The 23,643-nt window shown below is 38.6% G+C and overlaps 3 protein-coding genes, 2 long non-coding RNA genes and 1 pseudogene across 14 annotated transcripts in view; 4 read left to right on the forward strand and 2 right to left on the reverse strand.

Annotated features, from left to right (window-relative positions):
* Window positions 1-15,380, forward strand: part of LOC110832452 (uncharacterized) — a 191,723-nt gene extending 176,343 nt beyond the window's left edge. Inside the window, exon 3 of the long non-coding RNA XR_015535885.1 lies at window positions 14,821-15,380. This is a non-coding gene — a long non-coding RNA (uncharacterized LOC110832452). The remainder of the gene's footprint in view (window positions 1-14,820) is intronic.
* LOC110840795 (putative methyltransferase-like protein 25) lies at window positions 1,375-5,213 on the forward strand (annotated as a pseudogene).
* Window positions 2,919-21,395, reverse strand: LOC110835365 (uncharacterized). 2 transcript variants are annotated; one of them, XM_087351662.1, is made up of 6 exons: window positions 21,134-21,395; window positions 20,777-21,003; window positions 19,922-20,114; window positions 17,996-18,185; window positions 16,663-16,874; window positions 2,919-5,426 (listed from the first exon to the last, which is right to left on the reverse strand). In XM_087351662.1, the coding sequence occupies exons 1-4, from the start codon at window positions 21,227-21,229 to the stop codon at window positions 18,048-18,050; spliced, it is 654 nt and encodes a 217-aa protein (XP_087207788.1). In that variant the 5' UTR covers window positions 21,230-21,395; the 3' UTR covers window positions 2,919-5,426; window positions 16,663-16,874; window positions 17,996-18,047. The 2 variants fall into 2 exon arrangements, with proteins under 2 accessions (XP_087207788.1, XP_021931191.2); XM_022075499.2 differs by lacking the exon at window positions 2,919-5,426 and having other exon boundaries at window positions 15,513-16,874.
* Window positions 5,721-11,170, reverse strand: LOC110835626 (uncharacterized). Of its 7 annotated transcripts, none has more exons than XM_087351659.1 (5): window positions 10,816-11,169; window positions 10,353-10,546; window positions 9,713-9,838; window positions 9,405-9,563; window positions 5,721-8,257 (listed from the first exon to the last, which is right to left on the reverse strand). In XM_087351659.1, the coding sequence occupies exons 2-5, from the start codon at window positions 10,467-10,469 to the stop codon at window positions 6,875-6,877; spliced, it is 1,785 nt and encodes a 594-aa protein (XP_087207785.1). In that variant the 5' UTR covers window positions 10,470-10,546; window positions 10,816-11,169; the 3' UTR covers window positions 5,721-6,874. The 7 variants fall into 7 exon arrangements, with proteins under 7 accessions (XP_087207785.1, XP_087207784.1, XP_087207783.1 ...); XM_087351658.1 differs by having other exon boundaries at window positions 10,741-11,169; XM_087351657.1 differs by having other exon boundaries at window positions 10,726-11,169.
* Window positions 11,590-13,897, forward strand: LOC110835627 (uncharacterized). Its single transcript, XR_015535886.1, has 3 exons — window positions 11,590-11,660; window positions 12,338-12,463; window positions 12,627-13,897. It is a non-coding gene; the product is annotated as an uncharacterized LOC110835627 (long non-coding RNA).
* Window positions 21,396-22,176: 781 nt separating the features above from the next.
* The window catches only part of Hmt4-20 (Histone methyltransferase 4-20), a 28,242-nt gene continuing 26,775 nt past the window's right edge, over window positions 22,177-23,643 (forward strand). For 2 of the 3 annotated variants that reach the window (XR_015535884.1, XM_087351654.1), the window contains exons 1-2: window positions 22,177-22,324; window positions 23,426-23,628. The gene's annotated coding sequence lies outside the window, so the exon portion shown is untranslated. Of the gene's footprint in view, window positions 22,325-23,425; window positions 23,629-23,643 lie in introns of those variants that run through there. The other variant, XM_022075497.2, reaches the window with a different exon arrangement.

A 23,643-nucleotide genomic window follows, 5' to 3' on the forward strand; every position in this document is an offset into this window, starting at 1 on the left:
GAATTTTCTAGGCCCCACGTCTCCTTCGCTGCGTCTCTGTCTGAGATGTGGAATTGTAGATGATGTTAATATCGGCACACCACAAGTATCATTATGGTCTCATGGTTACGGCTACAGACCCTAAAATCCTGCCTATGGCAATAACCCACCTGCGCTGAGTCCCAGTGCAGACTTCACGCAGAATCCGCCTCTGCCCGATCCCACTCCTTCTAAATCTCTTCTCCCATATTTGTTCTTATTGTTATTAATCATCTCTTCGAGTCGAACACTGGCATCTGAAGAGTTCAAGTTCTGTGTCCCTTTTCCTCAAATCTTAGCCATTCACTTCGTACATTCCTGAATCGGTACCTCCAGACACGAATTTTCTTCAGTCTTATTCTTCAATTAGTAATAGCTAAGGTCGTCGTTATGATCAACTTCAACATCGTCTAACCTCCTAATTTGTCAGCCCCTTGTGAGGTTATGTGATGAGTTGCGTCTTCGAGACGTGGCCCCACACTTTCTGTGCAGTGGTAATATGCCGCTTTGTACTATTTACTCAGTTGAAGAGAATTTATTTACAGACGTAAATAGTCTTCTCTGCCGGACCCTGCTTTTATGCTGTTTATTTGATTTTAAATGATAGGGCTTCGTCTGAAATAAATTAACGTCAGGACCACTGAGCTGCGTAAACTAGCAAAAGTCTCGTTTTGAAAATATGTGTAGGCTATCCCAATGGAATCTTTTCTTGGATGAAAGCTTTTGTATTTTTCTTTCGATTGTTTAAATCTTATTCTTTACAAGGGTTTCATATACTCCAGAGTCAAGTAAGGTGTTGAGTTGTACGTTTCTGTTGTACCCAGACAGCTGAACTGCTGAAGAAGAGTTTAGCCTAAATCATTGTCTGTGGCCCGGAACGGACTTACGAATAAACTAACTAAACCAAAGCTCAGGCCTCACAATATGAAGGGTCTCAAAAAGACGCGTTTCAAGAATTAATGTGTTGACTTATGCCTTACGCAAAATTGCTTTAAAGCGCGTTGTATGCCGTGTAACGTCATATATATCAAGTACGACTCACAAAATGGAAAATCTAACACAGTATTTCTGCAGTGAGTCAATCATTGTCACAAACTTTTAAACAATCTTCTTTTAATGAACTCCGATATTACGCTTATATTGACACAAAACTGACTTGTGTTGTGAATACGTAGATCCTGACTTTTCACGACTTGTGGTGACCTAACGAAATTGACTGTGGCCGTATCCCAGCATCTCATGCTGCAGCCTTAGCAATCCACTCGTTATTGTCAGATATCCTTTTTACTGTTTTGGTGGTGAAACTTGCTTCAAAATTTGTATATTATACTTTATTTGGAATATACTGAAGGGTGTTATTGCATTTCAGTTCTGAATTGTAGATTCACCATACTATTGGAAAGAAACAAATTCTAACTTGTAACCATGAGGAGTAATTTGGGAAATTTCTCTACAGTGACGAATGTCAAATGGACAAAAATTTGAAATGGCACCTGATCATACTATGAAGGAAATTAACGATTAAACTGCTGATATCAATGATGTGTTTAACTCTGTGCTCTGAGTGAAGAACATCTCTGTAGGGATCGTTTCCAGAAAGGATGTTTTGAAGAAGAAGTGGAAGGATTCCATTTGGTTTACCATCGAGGTGCTGAAATAGGATATTATAAAGGTGTGATAGACATATTGCTAATTATTAGTAAGAAGAGGAAACATGTTATACCAGATAAAGTAGTCAGTGCCCTCCAGAAAGTGTCGGATGTCAGAAACCATTTCCCTTCTAATGTGGAAGATGTTGATATAATTGCTGCTCATGACAATGTGGGAGCTAGGTTCAAGAAAGCTTGTGCCTTACTCAAAATAGATGGCACATTTCCAGAAGTAAGCAAATTTTCATTTTAAATGATGATAATAGCAATCTTTGACAAAATGCAAGCAGAGATCATTAGTAGGCTTGAAGAAATTAATAAGTATCTAAAACCATTGTTACCACTTGCAAATTGTCACATGTTGAATTTCATCATGAATGAGATGTGGGAAATTTACGTACCTGATGGTATAAAAAAAGAAGTTTTGTCCGTAGAACTTGAAGTCCTTAACAAGGTATTTATGCATCATGCCAAAGGGATTTCTGTATGTGAACAAAAGAGTGAATTAATAGAAAGTATTCCAAACTTCATAAACTATCTTGAGCGTGCAAGAAAAAATGGGTCTTCATGGAATTTCAGTGCAAGGAATAGTTACCTTAGTGTCAGATCTACGGAAGAAACTAGTTGAATGGGGCTGTGAATGTCAGGAGAGTCTGCACATAGAACAGTTCATGACTCTGAAGAAGATACATGAAGTTGAAGCTATGAGTCAGTTGGTCGCTGCATTAGCTCGTGTGTCTCAAGCTGCTCACGTGGTTGATGTCGGGGGCGGAAAGGGGTATCCGACTTCCATTCTGGCATTGCATTATGGGTTCAGAATTCTTGGAGTAGACTCCTTACAAGTAAACACTCATGGTGCAGTCAAGAGGACCATGAAGCTGGAGGTATGTAAAAGGTTTATTGATTATGTTACATGAATTATGTGTATGGACTTCTTGTATTGGACAGTAGCTTGTTCTAGTCATGACACAAGCGTAATACGCTGCAGATGATGCAGATACTTGAATATAAAATATCTCTCTTTGTCATAAGATCTGCAAGGTAATTCTCAACCATGGAGGGGGAACACAGGAAGTCTCAGAATAGTACGAAGATCTCGGAGGGCGGTAGATGTAACAGTGTTGAAAGTGGTACCACTTCTAAGCCCCAGTCACAAAGCAAGACTTTATACAAACAGGTGACAAAATTTGTAACACAACAGACAAACCTCTGCAGCTTAGTTAAAGAACACTTTCACCCAGAAACGTGCGAGCAGATGGCCCTTGCTGGACTTCATACATGTGGAGACCTTGCTCCTGACTGCTGTCGGATATTTTCCAGTAAAGAGGAGTTCAGCTGCTTGGGCAATGTTTGTTGCTGTTATCATCTGCTGGAAGAAGAATATGTTCGCAGTCCATTTTGGACTGATGTGGATCCTCATTACCCAGAGGAGTGCTGTATGGATTCCCAGTGAGCCAGTTCGTGCAAATGCAACAATTTTCTTTATGATACATAGTAAATACACACATTGAAGCTTCTGGTTGATTGTGGATTGGTGCATGGGGGATAAGCAGGAGCTGGAAGGTTTATGATCTGTGAAGCAACAGATATTAATCCAGTAAATAATTGTAACGGTATGAAATAAATCCATCTTATGTTTTTAAACAAGTAACCCACTGTGTAACCACTGATTATGTTACAATGTGTTAGTCAGCTTTGGCTCTCTGGAGCTGTTACGCCACAGATTTTATTTGTGTTCAATTTCTGGAGCTAAAAGTTAGTTGACTTTGTTGTATGCAACATTGGTGGCATGCACAATGGACTATATTGTACATTGCTAAGACCCAGAGGTTGATATGGAGAAAATGGCTAGCTGCTTTGTTTTTTTCTTAGTCAGAGACATGTGGTGGATGTGATTGTATTTTTATATTTACCCTTTCTTTTTGACAGCTGCCAAGTGAATCACTTTTCTTCCGAGCCTTCCTACAGGTTCTGGTGTTAACAAATTTGGTGATGATATTCCGTGGGGTCAAGTCAGTTGACTTAAATACCATAACTTTGTGGATTATGTACAAAAAGCTGTGCAGAAACTACACCTCAATATTGAAGTGAGTCTAATGGATTTATATGAAGTGTTATGATTGTAAATGATCTCTGTACTTACAAATATTTATTTTAGAGAATCAAAGATTCTTATACTTACAGAAATTTTAGGACATAAATGACATTTAAAATGCACAATGCATGCTTTTGTTAAGCTTGAACACCACTCTAGATGTCTTGTAGTAAAAAGGAGCTGGCACTATTTTAGCCAAAATTTAACTGCACACTGTTAGTTGTTATGCCTGTTTGCAGGTGAGTACAGATGAGATCGAGTCACTTTACAAGGAACATTCTGTTGACCAACAGCTGTTGCCTTGGCTCCAGTAATTAAACCTGTCATTCTGTTAGATAGACTTCTTTATTTGCATAAACAGGTAAGTTACAAATCTGCATATCCTTTATGTGTGTGCCACTGTGTGTGTTGACATGGATAAGAGAAAAAAAGGCTGTGTTAAGAACAGCAGGTTTCAAGCTGCGTAACAATGTGGAATAGTAGGATTTGAGGTTTTCATGGCAGTGAATCTGAAGATTGCTGTCCTCTGGTTTGTTGCACCATGTAGTCTCGTAGACGTTTACTGACATTTCAGAGTTCCTTGCTGCCTCCATCATCAGGGTGGTGAATAAGCCATGCGAGTGGAAAGCACTAGAGTTATATGGATGATGAAGGCAGTAAGGACCTCAGAAACGTCGGTAAACTGCTACCAGACTACATGGCACAACAACCCAGAAGACAGCAATCTTCAACAGGTTTCAAAATGACTGATTGGCTGAGCAGGACAGTGAGCGGCTACTGTGGGATAACAGCCTGCTTACTTGCCGACTTATATACATCTCCCAGAAATTCCTGTCCAGTACATACCACCCTGAAGATGTTAACTACAGTGTTTTCCGAATAGAATAACATTTGATGTCGCTTATCCCTCTAAGCCAGCTTTACACTGAACTCCAATCACAAACACCAAAGGACAAGAATTAGATCTTATCTATTTACACATGTCACTAACATTTAAAAATGAGCCGGGATAGCTCACAGTATAGTGACTATCTACGGTCTGGATGACCGGGGTTCGATCCCCGACGGGGGCAGAGGATTTTTCCTCTAGCCTCTGCGTCCAGACCGGCTCTGGGGCCCACCCAGCCTCCTCTACAATGGGTACTGCGGTCCTTTCCCTGGGGTAAAGCCGGCCGGGGCGTGATGCTGACCACTCACCCCCATCTAGTGCCGGGGTCAAGAAAAAGAGGAGCTATACCTCCACTCACCCCAAACACCTACATGGCGTATAGCAGGACAAACTTTACTTTACTTACTAACATTTAAAATATAAGTTTTATAGCAAATTTATTTAACATGTTTTTCAGGGCATCCAAGACCCCTATTTGGTAAAATTGTTTGATCCAGTTATCTCTCCCCAGTGTTACTGTATTGTTTCATTTAAGAATCCATGTGGGAAGAGAAGGGATTGAAGGTTGTTTTTTAATCTAGATATTAAATAAAAATCATTGTTTTATCACCAGTTCATAACCTAATCAATCACCTATAGCACAATTATTGTTGCAAGTCCCTCTCCACTGCTACAGCATTGCAGTCAGCCTTGTATGTCGTCCGTAGTGCTGAAACGTTCTAGCAGTGTCTGAATCATGTCAACACATTTCCCCATCAGTGTCATGAAGCAGCAGCTGAGGTGGAATGGAACAAATTTTGGAAAAAATCAAGTGGTAGCTTGTGAAGTGTTGGGGCACTCTAACAATTACTAGATCAATAAATATGAGCTCCTACTACAATCACCCAGCACAGTGTTGAAGTAATGAGTGAGATGGTAACCATGGAGTTGTGAAGTCAGTGGAGAGTTTAAAGTTGATGGTCAAGGAATTCACATGTGTGCAGACCTAACAGGAGTCACTGTTACTGACCAGCATCAGGAGACCAGATGAACAGCATTATGGCATAGAAGAGAACTTTTATATTCAGAATTGCATGTTGAAAGTATTTATTTTGTCATTTGACCACATTTAATAAGAAATAATGGTGATTAGGAACACAATGTGTTGGGTTCAGGCTCAAACCTGTCTATTTGACTGGTCAATGGCTAACTGACTAACTTTCTGATATGTGATGCCACACATTTTTCAATTCCTTTTTCTAGACCTAACTTTAAGTGTGACCTCTTGTTTCACAAGATCAGCTGTCAACCAATTGAAAAGATGGGTTAGAGCTGTAATCAAAGCGAATGCTAGTATTATTCAGCAATGATTCAGAAAAAATTTGACTGAATAATACATAATAACCATTTATATAACTGAAGATCACAAATATTTTTCCACATAACACAAAAGTATGCTGCATTCACATCCTTAAAGATGTTTGCTTTTACAACTTTGTCTTAATCTACATGCAATCCACAAAAATGATTTGATGTCTCTTCAATTAACTCCTCTGCATGAATGATTAATTACATACCTCGCATTAATATCAAATGATCCACTCTTTATATATTCATGTACCTTCAGGAGACATTTTATACAAAAAACAGGCATTTGGATGCTACCCATTGTGTATGTTTTGATAAATCTTCAGGTTGCTTCTTTGATTGAATGATTTATTGCACACATTACAGACATTTGGATGCTCCCCACTGTGTATAAGCTTTGTCTCTTTACACTGCTATTCAGACTGAATGATTTATTGCACATATCACAGCTATATGGACGCTCCCCAATATGTATGCGTTGACGAATCTTCAGGTCCCTTCTCTGATTGAATGATTTATTGCACACATCACAGGCATTTGGATGCTATCCACTGTGTATGCGTTGATGACTATTCAGGTTGATTCTTCGACTGAATGATTTATTGCACACATCACAGGCATATGGACACTCCCCACTGTGTATGCATTGATGAATCTTCAGGTCGGCTCTTTGAATGATTTATTGCACACGTCACAGCCATATGGGTGCTCCCCACTGTGTATGCGTTGATAAATCTTCAGGTTGCTGCTTTGATTGAATAATTTATTGCACACATCACAGGCACTTGGATGCTCAACACTGTGTATGTGTTGATGAATAATCAGGACGCTTCTTTGATGGAATGATTTATTGCACACATCACATGCATTTGGATGTTACCCACTGTGTATGCGTTGATGAGTATTCAGGTTGCCTCTTCGATTGAATGATTTATTACACACATCACAAGCATATGGACGCTCCCCACTGTGTATGTGTTGATGAATCTTCAGGTTGATGCTTTGATTGAATGATTTATTGCACACATCACAAGCATATGGATGCTCCCCACTGTGTATGCGTTGATGAATATTCAAGTTGCTTCTTCGATTGAATGATTTATTGCACACATCACAAGCATATGGACGCTCCCCACTGTGTATGCGTTGATGTTTCTTCAGGTTGCCTCTTCGATTGAATGATTTATTACACACATCACAAGCATATGGACGCTCCCCACTGTGTATGTGTTGATGAATCTTCAGGTTGATGCTTTGATTGAATGATTTATTGCACACATCACAAGCATATGGACGCTCCTCACTGTGAATGCGTTGATGAATCTTCAGGTTGCTCCTTTGATTGAATGATTTATTGCACACATCACAAGCATATGGACGCTCCCCACTGTGTATGCGTTGATGTTTCTTCAGGTCACTTCTTTGATTGAATGATTTATTGCACACATCACAAGCATATGGACGCTCCTCACTGTGTATGTGTTGATGAATCTTCAGCCCCCTTCTTTGATTGAATGATTTATTGCACACATCACAAGCATATGGACGCTCCTCACTGTGAATGCACTGATGAATCTTCAGGTTGCTGCTTTGATTGAATAATTTATTGCACACATCACAAGCATATGGACGCTCCCCACTGTGTATGCGTTGATGTTTCTTCAGGTCACTTCTTTGATTAAATGATTTATTGCACACATCACAAGCATATGGACGCTCCCCACTGTGTATGCGTTGATGTTTCTTCAGATCACTTCTTTGATTGAATGATTTATTGCACACATCACAAGCATATGGACGCTCCCCACTGTGTATGTGTTGATGTTTCTTCAGGTCACTTCTTTGATTGAATGATTTATTGCACACATCACAAGCATATGGACGCTCCTCACTGTGTATGCATTTATGAATCTTCAGGTCCCTTCTTTGATTGAATAACTTATTGCACACATCACAAGCATATGGACGCTCCTCACTGTGTATGCGCTGATGAATCTTCAGGGTGCTGCTTTGATTGAATGATTTATTGCATACATCACATGCATATGGATGCTCCCCACTGTGTATGTGTTGATGTTTCTTCAGGTCACTTCTTTGATTGAATGATTTATTGCACACATCACAAACATATGGACGCTCCCCACTGTGTATGCATTGGTGAATCTTCAGCTGGCATCTTCGATTGAATGATTTATTGCACATATCACAGTAATATGGATGCCCCTCACCATGTGAAAGTTGGTGTTCTCGCACATGAATCTATTGAGACAAAAGTATTAGGATAAGAAAATAGGAAAAAGAACAATGAGTTTGAAGTTAAAATTATCTGGTGTCATGGCATTTTCCATCGTCTGTTTTTAAAATTCACGACGGTCTTATAATTTTTATTTTATCATTTAAGTATTATAATCCACTGACAGAACCCGTACTTTGGTGGATAAGTTGAAATAACTGCATGAATTATATTGACCAGTGACAGAGACTAGCTCTTTCTAAGGGACCCACCAGAGTAGGTACCTCTCAGCTGAAGACGGAGACAACCAGCCTCTGAAACGTCGTGAATTTTAAAAACAGACGATGGAAAAAGTTCTGACAATGAATAATTTTAAGTGTAAACTACAGTCATCAAAACCCTTTAGAACTGAATGAGTTTGAAGATATTATTTATGTCAGTCACTATTATATTTTCAGATTTCATTTACCTAATCCTATTATATGGTTATATTAGTGGAAGGTGCACTGTAAACAGTGCAAGAATCATAGCCCCTACAGTAGTATATGGCAGCATTATGAATGAAGAAATTCTGGAGCTCTTTAAGTCAAATGTGCATCTCCAATTTGATATCCTCTGCTTCCAGACTGTATAGTCAACTACTGTATTAAGAGACTGTCAGATGACTACCTCTTCCATATTTAATTTTTTTGAAATAACATATTTCTATTAATATTACAATCAGCTAGGTTTGGAATTCACTAGCACTGCATTCTTCAATCTTTTAGATTTTAAGTAAATGTCACTTTCTATGTATGAATACTATGTTGTTTTTAACATTTCACACATTTAACAGATACAATAGTAAGTAATACTGAGCACACTGCAGTCTTCATCATAAAACATTGCCAGTCTATGTGGATCAAAATTTCTCTTTTCCAGGCAACCATCAACTCACATTTTATACTTGAAGGGATAGACAAATCATTTGATAGAAATATTTTCCAGATTTCTCAGTATTTAATATCATGGGTGTTAATACTGACTGGAACTGACACTCTTCAACTATGAAGAGAATATAATCCACAGCAGACATTTTGGACAGGACTCTTCAAAATTTATTCATCAGAAGTGACTTTTTTCAAGTGGATGGACAGACACCCATGAGGACAATTGACACTTTCATGGACTCACCCCCTGTTCATCGTTTATATCTGGAAATGGTATTAGCACATGATGTTCCTCAATTTTTATATCTGAGATATCCTCAGCTTTTACACTGATGACCTCATTTCCATCCTGACAAGTGTCACTGTCTGAATGAGGTTCATCTTCCACCAAATCCATAGGGTTCTGTAAAACCACCATTTACATACATGATTATTATATTGCAGAAATGTTGTTTTCATAAAACAGGAGCACATGCATGCACATACGGATACATTTGTACATACACACAAACAGATAAAAACCATAAATAATTTGGTTAAAAGGAGGCTTACCTTCCATTCTTCCTTTATAATGGCAAAAGTTGATGGTGTGTAAACCTCATCATTTCTCAATCCAACGGAATCTTCTTCACTCAGAACATCCACATCATTTTCTACCTCGATTTTATCAATTTTCTGCTGTAAAATTATGAGTTAAACATAATTCCTTGAGATGATATGCATTAAGTGCAGGTATAAACTAAATGAGAATCTACAATAGCATATTCCGAATAGAATATGGGGTGCTCTCTAGCTAATACTGAATATTTTCAGGATAAAATTGTATCTCATAATTCTTTTTCACAAAAAAATTCCAGAAGATAAGAAACTCCTGTAATGTTATGTGCGGCAAAAAAATTCATTAACCTTGTGTTGATGAAACAAGAAATTTACTGGAGTCTTACTGTAGTAATGCCGAGGTACGTAGCCTCTTACTCAAGCATCTCACATTCAATCCCCATAGATACCTTCACACTTTCCTTCATTTATAAAGGCTACTTCCACACTGTTAACTGTGTAGAGGTCATCCTCATGGTAGCCACAACATAATGAACACAAGATGGGAATCTTTTTCAATCACATTATAACATAATGACTTCAGACCTTTTTATAACTATTAGTTATGTTTGTTTCTATACACACAAACACTCACCAAGGTCCCGTTCAGAGATGTAAATATTTCTTCAGCTCTGTGCAATATAATTTTTGGCACTCGTGTTGCAATAGACTGCAGAATGTTTTTAAGATATGAAACTTGTTCATCACCCATAATGGTTTGTGGGTTAGGTAGGAATTCAGCTTCACATAAATAACACCTATATGTATCTTGGAATATCTGTCCTTGTCCTGGAAGGAAACAGCTGAATTTAGGTAGTATTAAGTGTATCAGAAAGGGGTACCAAAGTTAAGAATGCATATTAAGAAAGTTACTATAAGAATATAACAGATTAATTCAGAAATTTGTATGCTATAATTAATACATTCAAAGGCCTTAAGATAAACACAAGAAACTTCAAAAACCTCACTCTTGTTACCGAGACCTTGTATTGTTTCATGATTGAATTTTCATATCATCTCTATTAATAATGATAATGATAACTCTCTGTGCCATTTACTTTTACAATAGAACTGCCTTTATTTAAGCTCCATTGATCTTTCATAGGCCTGAACTTGTTTAACATGAAATAACACTATAAAACACAATACTATTTCTCATACAAATATACATTGTATAACAATCGAGGTGGGGTTTAACGTCAAAGCGTTAAAAACAAAACAAAAAGTTGTTCCAATTTTAATACCAACTAAATGTTTACGCACAATAAAGAACACTTCGGATAATGATCAATTGCTACCTGGCTACGCGACGCTATACCAAAAAATGACTGTCAGCTTCCCCCACTTCCTTTAACGGGTTACCACAGGAACAAAGAAAAACGAAAGCGTGTTTTAACGATTCATTCTCAATGGAGTTACCACAGTTCATACATGTCGCGCTATATATTACCAAGCTTCGCTGACCGTGGGACGACTAATATTTTTCTCCCTTCCCGCTCACGTTGACATAAGATCACAAATATTCGCTAAAGTGATCTGAGATATAAATCCCTATTCCGGACCTCGGCTATCTGCGACTAACATGACTCCTGATAAAGGACTTTGGCGGTTGGTCACACTGAGCCAATTATCATTTAAAACTGGACAACGCAAAATTATGTGGTCAGACATTTAGCGTCGTGAGTGGCTTTGTATGGTGTCCACGTTCCAAACGAAAACTGCTCATGTAAACTACTTACCACATGTTCCACCTCCAAAAGGCAACTGAATTGTTTGTCGAAATTTTGGTTAACATGAAACATTTATCTCCAGCCGCGAAAACCCACGGTCAAGCACTATTATGCAGAAAAATTATCGCTGACTGGGAACGGAGGCTCATATCATTGTCTGCGTTTATTCAGAAGTACGAAACAATATCAGTAGGATCCTTTCAAGCTACTTTCCACTACAATACACCAATCATGATGTGTGATGAACAATTTTCATACCCTAAAGAAATTATGCAGTCTCTTGCAACACGAGTGCCAAAAATTATATTGCACAGAGCTGGAGAGATATTTACATCTCTGAGTGTTTGTGTGTATAGAAACAAACATAACTAATAGTTATAAAAAGGTCTGAAGTCATTATGTTATAATGTGATTGAAAAAGATTCCCATCTTGTGTTCAATATGTTGTGGCTACCATGAGGATGACCTCTACACAGTTAACAGTGTGGAAGTAGCCTTTATAAATGAAGGAAAGTGTGAAGGTATCTATGGGGATTGAATGTGAGATGCTTGAGTAAGAGGCTACGTACCTTGGCATTACTACAGTAAGACTCCAGTAAATTTCTTGTTTCATCAACACAAGGTTAATGAATTTTTTTGCCGCACATAACATTACAGGAGTTTCTTATCTTCTGGAATTTTTTTGTGAAAAAGAATTATGAGATACAATTTTATCCTGAAAATATTCAGTATTAGCTAGAGAGCACCCCATATTCTATTCGGAATATGCTATTGTAGATTCTCATTTAGTTTATACCTGCACTTAATGCATATCATCTCAAGGAATTATGTTTAACTCATAATTTTACAGCAGAAAATTGATAAAATTGAGGTAGAAAATGATGTGGATGTTCTGAGTGAAGAAGATTCCGTTGGATTGAGAAATGATGAGGTTTACACACCATCAACTTTTGCCATTATAAAGGAAGAATGGAAGGTAAGCCTCCTTTTAACCAAATTATTTATGGTTTTTATCTGTTTGTGTGTATGTACAAATGTATCCGTATGTGCATGCATGTGCTCCTGTTTTAGGGTAACTGTTTTATAAAAACAACATTTCTGCAATATAATAATCATGTATGTAAATGGTGGTTTTACAGAACTCTATGGATTTGGTGAAAGATGAACCTCATTCAGACAATGAGACTTGTCAGGATGGAAATGAGGTCATCAGTGTAAAAGCTGAGGATGTCTCATATAAAAATTGAGGAACATCATGTGCCAATACCATTTCCAGATATAAAGGATGAACAGGATGTGAGTCCATGAAAGTGTCAATTGTCCTCGTGTGTGTCTGTCCATCCACATGAAAAAAGTCCCTTTTGACGAATAAATTTTGAAATTGTATCTAGGTTATGAATGGTATCACATCCAATCTTCTGACATCTGTAGATCCTGCTAATTATTCTACAGATGCAATCAGAGCACTGTGTTTGTTTTCGCAGTACACTCAGGCTCTACCCCATCCTTCTGAAGTAAGGATATGATATGCTGAATTACCAGATTGCACTTAGAGTAGATCATATATAGGATGAATATATTATGTATTCCCATTTGCCTTCTCATCATAAGTGATATCACTGAAAGATTAAAATTTAAATCCACACTCTGAACAACTTTGTTGTTTTTGTGTCATTCATCTTGTCCTTCAGTTTGAAAGTTGTGTAACTGCAGTGTGACAGTCAGTAGGAGAGAGGGGCTCTGTGGTATAAGAAGAGACTTCCCGAAAGTGAAGTGGAGTAAAATCTTCACTCACAGTTTACATACTTTCTGGGATTTTAGATTTATTTGTGGTACTGTAATTACTGACATTGACAGTGGTGATAATAATTACATGGAATATTGTGTACTGTTTGATAGTTTTACTAAATGTCTTGAACATGAAATTGAAGGACAAGCACCCAAAGAGGAGAAATAAAGATGGGTGCAGCATGTTACAAGAGTTGTCACACAGAATGAAAGAAGAATGTGGGAAAACAGATGAGAGGTGTGGAAGAAAGAGACATGTTTATCTACAGAGTGGCACTGTCTTAGGAAGATAAAGTTGCAGTGTGTTAAAATTCACTGAATGTGGAAATGTTAAATAATATTAACACCTATTTGGAAAGTACTATTTATATTTCTCCAAAATATGGAATCTAAACCTGGATAATTCTATTGGTAGAAATATGTTTTTATAAAACTATAACTATAACTATAAAGTTTGGAAAGTGGTTCATTGGAACAGTCATTATTACTGTAGACTGTACATCACTTTGTCTGAACAGTAAATTTTATTTGTTTTCTGTTACTTATTAAGGCATGAAGATAAGCTGGAATTCTTAGTGACAAATAGGGAAAGATACATGTTGTCAGTCAAAACATTTATAAAAATCTGGGTTATTTATTTAGATTAATTTTTTGAAATTATATTCACATTAGCAAATGATGACTGCATATATCCCCACTTCTTGATACTTTGACTCTGATTGGTTAACTTTTGCTTGCCTGTTGCAGAAAGCCCAATCATTTTGCTATATGTTTTCTAATAACAAGTCTGCCTGGATACAAAGAACTTGAGTATGTATGTTATGATATAGGATGAGAATCTAGGGACAGTTGGCATAAGTGACTTTTCTTCTATTCTGTGCATTAGAAAGAAACATTTTGAACCTCATAAGTACCATGCCGTCATTCAGGAGTCCATTTGATATGTGTCAAAGTTTAGGCCTGACAACAAACCCAACTTTCTCTTACAAGTATCAAGGAACTAAATGAACTAGCAAATTGACATCTTCCTATCCCACTGCATCCAGAGTAATATATTTGCCCAGTTTGGGTGCGTACCTTTTAATACAGTGACCTACCATTCAAAGTTATAGCATGCGATTGAAGACCATGGGTTGAATTCAAGGGCTCCAAAATATTTAATTTCTTGCTATAAGTAGCCATCAGCTGATTGAACCAACAAATTTACATGTAGCTATCCCACTGTGTAAGAAAATGTTTTTACTATCTAATTCAGATCCAACCTGGTACAGAGTAAGAACCAAGACAACTGAGTGACTTGGCATTTATTGTTTGAGTATGATGTTAAATTGGAGGCTGAAGTTTGAGGTCAGGTGCTCCAGATTACTTCACATACCTCAGTGAATTGACTGTTGTAATCTTCCATGTGGACTTCAAATTCTTGCACACCTTCCACTAAATTTGGCTCAGGTAATGGGATTTGGTAGAGAAACCTATCATGTTGCTTTCAAACTCATTCTTCTTCATTATGTTAAGTTTATCATAATTCTTTTCTCTTTTCTTCAGCAGATTCCTCAGAATGAACCTGAACTTAAGCATGGTGGGGGCATCCGAATTGCTGTAATGTATGCAGTAAAATATTCTGTTGGCCAAGTGGTCTAAAGAGATATGAACGCACACATAGTGGCGAACGTCCATATTCCTGTGATGTGTGCAGTAAATCGTTCCGACAGAATCATAATTTGAAGATACATAAATGCGCACATAGTGGTGAACGTCCATATTCCTGTGATGTGTGTAATAAATCATTCAATAGGAAGAGTTGTCTGAAGAAACATCTTTTCTTACATCAAATCCTGTGATGTGTGTGACAGATCATTCATTCAGTGGAGTCATCTGAAGACACATTAGAGCATGTAACTTGGATAGTGTCCATGTTTCTGTGTGTGTATGTGCACTAAATAGAGTGATCTCAAGAACCATTAATGTATGAATTGTTGTTTTTCGTATCCTGTGTGTAACACGTTTTTTCATTGTCAGGGTACTCCGTGGAGACGTAATTGTATACACAGCATCCGTATCACATGATTTCTGCTTCGAGTTTCTGAACAAATGTCATCTTACTCTTAACTGATATGTGTGTAAGAACATGTTCTGGAATTGGTGTATCGTGTTGCAAAAGAAGAAATGTACTATGAAAAAGTGGTAGAAATGAACAGATCTAAGAATTTTAGTAAAACTCATCAACATTCACAGCCTAAGATCTGTGATAAATTTATTAAGAAGGATTTCCAATTAAGACTGTGGAACTGAGACATAAGTAATATTAATTGCTCAGCCAACTTTGGTTTAAATGATGTACAAGGTTTTGTGTTTGAACTTGGTACACATAGCTAATAGCACAGAGTATTTAACGTTGTCAGTCAATATGTTTATTTGACAATGCTGAATTCAATGCTTTCAGATGTTATTATGAAGGTGTTAACTTTTACTATACTCTGAACGTGATGACTTGAATGTGTTTTTCACAGTGGTGGCCCATCCGTAAGAGCTGCAGAGTTGCAGCACCCCTTATAATTTTTCAAAAATTGAAAAATATTATTTTTTGTGTTTATATAATTTGTAACACTTTATTTCCTCTATATCATTATTTTAATATTGCCGGCTGCAAGTATTTCAGCGCGGCTGGCCGGTCTAAAGTTGTGAGCGCAGTGTGAGGTAGAGTGAGGGGCAGTTCACTGTTACTGCGCGAATCAGAGCTGCGGTCCCCGCAGCCAGCTTATAGTAAACACGCTTGTCTGGTACTACGTGTTTTAGACTCGTTTTGTGGTTATTGTTAATGAGTGTTCAATAATTCTGTGTGCTGACTATTTTTTGTTCTGATAATGATAATGAGCAAAGGAAGTGCATCATAGTTACAGCAAAATACTTTTTCTAAATTGTCTTTGACTGAAAAAAATGATGTAAAAAATCATGGCCACCATCTTCAGGACTTACAAATAGTTAAAACATCGTCGAGCACGTATGGGTTTTCTCCTGATGTAAATTTACTTTTCATTTATTTATGTCGTTTTGTGTTGAAAAACTATTCTGATTTTTCCGCTTTGTACAGCACTACAACTACTCAGACTCACGAGCCGCCACTGGTTTTTACTTTGTTGTTAATAGGACAGTGTTTCTTTTATTGAGTTTGAAGATGACTACTGCAGTACAAACAGTATACTCAAACAAACGGTTCTGGAACTGAACCCATGCCTCCGCGTTTATACCCAACTGATGGTGTGGTTCACCTGAGTCCTCCTGTCCTTCTGCTGGGTAACTGCGAATATCTTTGTCTTTTTTAGCACTACGGCCCTTTCAGTGTAGCCTTGGCTTCTCATATCCGTAGATATCACTCGTCTAAATTACCTGAGCTTCGTGATGCTCTCCCTTGTAACCTCCGTTGATTCAAGGTCCTTGTGAAGGGTCGGGCAGTCTAGCCAGTGCTTATGGGTCTGGTTTCTGGGTGGTCGGTGGCGGACTGGTGGCGTGGTGGGCAAAGCAGTGCCACACCCTGTTCGGCGCGCAGGCTTTCTCACGTCCCTCAGGATCTCGAGGCGAAGGCCAGCACTTATCGCATTCTGTGCACAGACAGATACAGCTACGAGGTGCGATCGGAAAGTTTCAAGACTGCGCCTATAAAAACCCGTACACTTATCTCAGGTATTAAATTCATCCATCACCCTCGAAGTAGTTCCCCTGGGGGTGAACACAACGATCCCAGCGCCGCTGCCAAGCCTGGAAGCATCCCTGGAAATCTTTCTTTGTCAGCCTGTCAAGCACCATCTGCGATTCTGCCTGAATCTCTTCTATCGTCTCAAATCTCCTTCCCTTTAGCTGAATTTTAATCTTTGGGAAGAGGAAGAAGTCACACGGAGCTAAATACGGCGATCCGGCAAGATCTTTGAGCTCCTGACAAATGAGAAGTCGATTCTGCTTCTGGTCCTCAGACAGAAGCCTTGGCACAAACTTGGCTGCGATGCGTCGCATGTGGAGTTCTTACTTTAGAATCAGCTGACAGGTCCCATAGCCTATCCCAACAATGTCGCACAAGTCGTTGATGGTACGACGTCGATCTTCGTGAATGGCCTGCCGAATCTTCGTAACATTTTCGGGCGTTGTGTTCGGAGATGGTCGTCCAGAACGCTCGTCATCATCGACAGAGTTTCGACCATTTTTAAAACGTGAATGCCACACAAAAGTTTGTGCACGATCCATTGCGGACTCCCCAAATGCTTGCTTTTAGCATTTCATAGGTTTCCGTAGCCGTTTTGGCGAGTCTTTGGCAAAATTTGATGCACACGCCATTCCGAAATCGCAGGAGGGTCGGTGTAATGCACTACCAAAACGCCCGTAACTAAGAAACAAATGCTAATTCGATGATGCCGGCTGGCAAGCTGATTCACTATGAATGTAGGCCGCACCCCCTAGCGGCAGAAGCTCGTACTACATCCGGTTCGCCCTCTATTGACACAGTCTTGAAACTTTCCGATCGCACCTCGTACAAATTGGATGGATGAGAATTGACGCCCAGTATGACAGGTGCCATTGCCCCCAGACCCAGCCTTTTTTCCCATTGCATACCGAAATCTGCAGTGCCGTATGTTCCAGAGGACCTTTGTCAACGTTTCAGAGGTCCTTGCTGCCTCCATCATCAGGGCGATCCTGCCTAAAGGCCCTCTTACTTAATAGTTGTACTTACCTCCGGCAGGTTGCATGCTTGAGCAGCGTTATCAAGCACCACAGGTAGTTCTTCAAATCTCAATACAGAGGGATCTGGCTGCGGGAGCGTCAAAGCCGATCTCGAACATTTGCTGCACTGCATCCTCGGTCATTCGTGACTTTTCCTCACCACCAAGATTTTCTACCCATTGGCAGAAATTTTTTATGATCTGCAGCACGAGAAGGAATTTTAACCACATTTCGTCTGAACAGAAACACTACTGTCTGGCCAAATTCCCCTTATCTACTATAAAAATTTGTGATTCCTCGTTGTCTTCAAGAAATGACGTCATCAACAATGTCAACAAATATTTATTTACTCGGCATTGTTGTGGAACACAACAATGCCGAGTAAACAAATAACGCTTCACAACAAAGAAATCAAAAAATATCAAGCCAGTCGCATTATCACTGCTCCAGAAGGAGCAGTTCGCATTCTTGAATAATGACTGACAGTTGGCTTAAAACATCAGAAAAGTGAAAGAAGACGTTATCAAGTATTTGAAGTACCAACTCCAACAACTTCAACAAGGTAAACTGATCCTCATTCGATATATTACGATTACGAAAACTATTATGATCGATTTTAAGACGAAGATTTGCAGGGGTGGGGCTGGACGTAAAAAGTTGACTGAACCAGAACTGTTGACCTCTGAACAGCGACGTAAATAACTAAAACATCAGATTACAGGAAGCGCTCCGAAAGGATTAGTCGTCGTTGTCGTCTAAAAATGACGTTATCAACAATATCACCTTGTATTTGTTTATACACGGAATTGTTGCGGAACAACAATGCCGAGTAAACAAATAACGCTTAGTACCAAGCCAGTCGCATTATCACTGTTCTATATCGTCTCCGAACAGCGGCATTAGACTATTTAAGAAATGAAGAAAAGTGAAAGAAGACGTTGCCAACACCAAAAAGGTAATCTGATTCTACTAATAATATTCATCCAAGTCGTACTGCTCATTCAAGGGTTAAAACTAACCCCCCCAAAAGGGAGTTAGTTTAGCGTGTTACTTAAGATTTCAAAACGCAACCAGAAGGAGGGGTTGGTCAATTGTTTTAACCCTCAATTGGGGGGGGGGGTTAGTTTAGTTTCTTACACAAGGTTGGTTGCGTTTTACAAACTTGACCCCCCCCCCCCCCACCCCCGTAGGAGCTCCGAAAGGAGCGCTCTGCTCTAGTATAATATAAATCCATACAGTATTTCAACAAGTTGGCGTGTAAGTGACGTTTTCTGCGCAGAGGGTGATATTTCGAGTCATGGGCCAGCATAAGGGAATTTGGTGCCCTATGCCTTCAGCATGATAGCAAGCATTTCCTGTATTCAATCTGCATTTAATATTCTCGTGAATTAAATTTTGATTTGTTACCATTGTTTCAAAACATTTTAACTTTGCCATATTCTAAAAAGGTTTTATTAGCCACCGTATATAATAAATTTGTCACGTGGTCTGGTGACAAGACATGGACTTATGTCATAGGTCTACTTTTTTCTGCGTTTATGTCCAAACCAATTTCCTTATTAGCGTTTTATATCTAGACCTTATGTTATTTTCTCTACAATATTTATGTTTTCGTCCAATGAATTTTCATCAGCATATACGAGAAGCTGATGGGTCCCATTCAGTCCCAAGCCCTTTGTTTTCTTGAGAACTCTTGATGGCGTACTAAAATGCAGTATTGAAAAGCAATTGTGTTGAAAGCATCTCCTTTGTTTCAGGCCATTCTGAATAGGAAATGCATCAGGCAAATGCTTACCTAACCTAACTTTAACATAGTTTTCATTTAAGCACATATTAGCCTTACTGTCGTATTTACATCGGAATACTAAATTCAATGAAAATGTTGTTTCTTACTTTCCTCCTAACTAAACCATAAGCTTTCATTACCACTACTCACAGCGTTAGTGACTGCTTTCGCCTTGTAGCTCAGGGTTTTCTTCGGGTCAGTAAGAAGCGGATTAGCAGCGGTAATGGACGATCCAGGTGGCATCATAAATTCATCTTTAGGTCGCCAAGTGGCAGCAAGGTGTTCGGGTTTGTTCAGGAACTTGAGATATGGATTGCTTTCAAAAGTTTGAGACTCGGTATGTCTGAAAAATCATCAATTACCAGATCGGATAAGCGAATGCATTTCTTGGAAGTTTTTCGAATAATTAAACTACACTTTAACAAGGTATACAACTTAATATATATTTTATGGTGATTAACATTTATTCAACGCATTTTATCATAGTTAAGTACTTTGTTAGATATCTCATACCGTATATCAAGCTTCGTCATAATCTGTCATAAAAATAGAAAGATATACGTAGGCCAACACGTTCATTAGGTTTTGCATTTTTGTGGTATGACAGTCCTTGTGATCTGGAGTTTTTTTTCTGTGCTTGTGTTTCATGCTGAGAACACTTACAGAACGGAGAAGTTATAGTTCTATGCTTTGCTAACTTCAGCATTATATGGATGTGTGCAGTCAAGATGATGATATAGGAGCTTTATTCCCCGGGGAAAACAATTAGTACATGTTGAAGAAGATGCTGGGAAGGCCCTAGAATCTATTTGGACACAGCATTGGCAAAGGAAAAAAGCCACCCCCTGCCCGCTCTTATCCAGCTCGTAAGCAGTCACTAAAATAAACTGTAACGAATCAAGACGATTCATTGTAATTTAGTTCAGTTCCCATAATTTATTTACATCCAAAACGGACAGTTAGTTGCCTAGGACGAATGGACATGTCAGAAATATGTATGCCTACCTGCTTGTCGGATAGTTCACACACAGGTCTGAAGACAGGGTGACACTTTGCAGGTCATCTAGCGGCATGTCCGATTCGCTCTCCTCTCCTACTACAAACTCTTCACCGTCCTCAAAATCTGGAGGTCGGTTGCAAGGCGGGTTGTCCAGCTTCAGGATGCGAGCGACGCTCTCGCACATGTCCGAGGGGAGGGATGCGAGGGCAAAAGAAATGCGAATGTCCGAGGCCTGTCAAAGACATAACAGATATCGAAATCCAAAGATACAACTGGACTCTGAAGAGAAATGTGCACATTTCCCAAAAGAGTTTGGCGGATAATAAGTGGGGGTGTTTATGTCAATTTCAGCCTGTTCTCACCTTGCTGGATTTTTCTAATGTTTCTCCCCACCTTTGCTTGAGATCTCCGTCGTTATATTTGGCAGTGGTAACTTTCTTCAGTCTTCCATGATTCATGTTGTGTTGGGGTTTCGCAAAATTATTACTCGCAAAACAATCGTGTTCAGATTGGGTATGATGGTGACCTAACACTGCGTAGCAACGACTTTTAAATCGATTATCTAAACTCGTACGGTTCAGTACGCTGCTGTCATCTATGGAGAGATTGTGTTGAACGATCTCGGAAGGTGTGTACCGTACCGGAATATGCGCAATCTCAGTGTCTACCTCACGAACTTCCACAGCCATCATTTTGTTATCACCGTAAAGTAAAGCAGCCAAGTAGGTCGCTTGGGGAGAGAAGTAGTGTATTATAGCTCCTACTCATTCTTGACCTCGGCACTAGATGTGGGTGAGTGGTCAGCATCTTGCCTCGCCCCGGCCACGCTTTACCCACGGGAAAGGACCCAGGTACCCATTGGATAGGAGGCTGGGTGGGTCCTTAGAGTCAGGTTGGATGCTGAGGCTAGAGGAAAAATTCTCTGCCCCGTCAGGGATGGAACCAGCCCGTAGCTAGCTACTATATTTACTGAGCTATCACAGCTGTTTTTGTTATCACCTCTCATAGGATATTCAAAAGTACTCTTCTCGGGTCGCCTGGTTGATGCTAGAGTGCACAATTATGCTGACTCATAGACAAACTGATCTGTGCTACCTTACCAACTCGAAGAAGCAGTGTCCTTGAGAAGCTTGTAGTCACTCAGCTGGCCTGAAAGTTCATGAAATTGTCACTGGAACTTGCTAAAATCCTGTCCTGAGTCAGCTGAATCGAGTACATATCTTCACATCCTATTTGCTTCAGATCAAATTTAATATGTTCCTCCTACCTATGACTAGGCCTCCCAAGTAGTCCCTTTACTTCAGGTTTTCAGACTGAAGTTTTTATGTTAATTTCTCAGCTTTCACCGTGTAACTTTTCCATTAATTTTTTTTTTGTTACTTAATATCCCAGAAGCGCTGGCTAGACTGCCCAACCCTTCACAAGGAACTTGAATTAATTGAGGTTGCGTGGGAGAGAATGCAATTCAAATTTTAGAAGCATATCTTAATTCCAGTAAAGAAAGGTGACGTGGCAGAAATTTACTACTGTATAAAACAGTTTATTCTTCAAATGTAAGTAACACTTGTATTACATAATTGGCATATATAACTAACTAGATGGCTTATGGAATTTGAAGTTTCATCATTGAATTAACCAAAGCCTTCCACTGGACCCTATCCTGGGCAAACAAAATCCAGTCTCCTTCAACTCCCATCTCCCATAGATCCCGCCTTACATTATCCTCCCATCTACGTCTAGGTCTCACCAGCGGTCTCTTCCTCTCAGGTTTCCCAACCAATACTTGGTGCACACCTCTTGCTCCATCCATATGCACCACATGCTCCACCTATCTCATTCTTCTCGACTTAATCTCCCTGACAATGCTGGGGGAGGAGTACAAATTTTTAAATAGTTAGTCTATACAAAGAAAATGGTAATTAGTATGTATAAAAACCATAATTGACAAAATGGTCCTTACTTCCACTTTAGTATCTCTTTATACTGTTTTCATTGCAGTGCACTCTTTTTTGTAATTTTTTCATGATTTTTAAATAATAGTACATGTGCAAAACTAGTTACATGTTTAGTAATGTCTGAACAAGAATATAATTATGTTTGCTTTATATTTCTAACATTTAGTTGTCATTCTATGTAGCCTGTCATCCATATCTATAACCAGTTTGCTATAATCCTTCCACCTCTTTGACCTTCTGAGTAGCTACGTATCCAGAGTAGTACATATACATACATACATATTTTATTACATACCATGGATCCATAAGACAGTCAGATGACAATAGGATGTGGAAAAAGTCATAATAATAATACAATACATATTATAAAGTACAATTCATACTATTATATAAATTTCACATAATACAAAACAAAGGGTTCACCTAAAGAAATGATAATCTACAAATAGATCTACCCATTACACACAGGAAAATTTATCACTTATTTGTAAACAACATAAATTCATTAACAGAGTAAAAGGAGTGTGTAATTAAGTATCTTTTTAATGCTACCTTAAATTACTCCTTCTTACAAGACTTGTGAATAGTAATTTTAGAAGTAGTAACTTCAATATGTACTTGAATGAAATACTACTCAAATTGAACATGGAGGAGTATAAATGTCGAGAAACAATTGTTTAAACATACTTCTCTTTGCAGATGAACACATAATAATAAAAAATCCAGGATATGAATTATATAAATCAGATCATAATCTGAACACATTAATATGCAATTACAGAATGACAATTTAAACAAAAAACATAGTGTGTGCAAGAACCCATAAAAAGTAAAACAGTGACAAAATGTAAAATAATACATTTGTACTTTCAATTACCTTTCATGCTGCATGTCATATTAAGGTAAGAAATAAACAA

This window comes from Zootermopsis nevadensis, unplaced genomic scaffold (genome assembly GCF_977971745.1).
Source record: "Zootermopsis nevadensis isolate Lab colony 2312 unplaced genomic scaffold, Znev_1.0 Znev_ptg000020l, whole genome shotgun sequence".
In the NCBI taxonomy this organism is placed as follows: Eukaryota; Metazoa; Arthropoda; class Insecta; order Blattodea; family Termopsidae; genus Zootermopsis; species Zootermopsis nevadensis.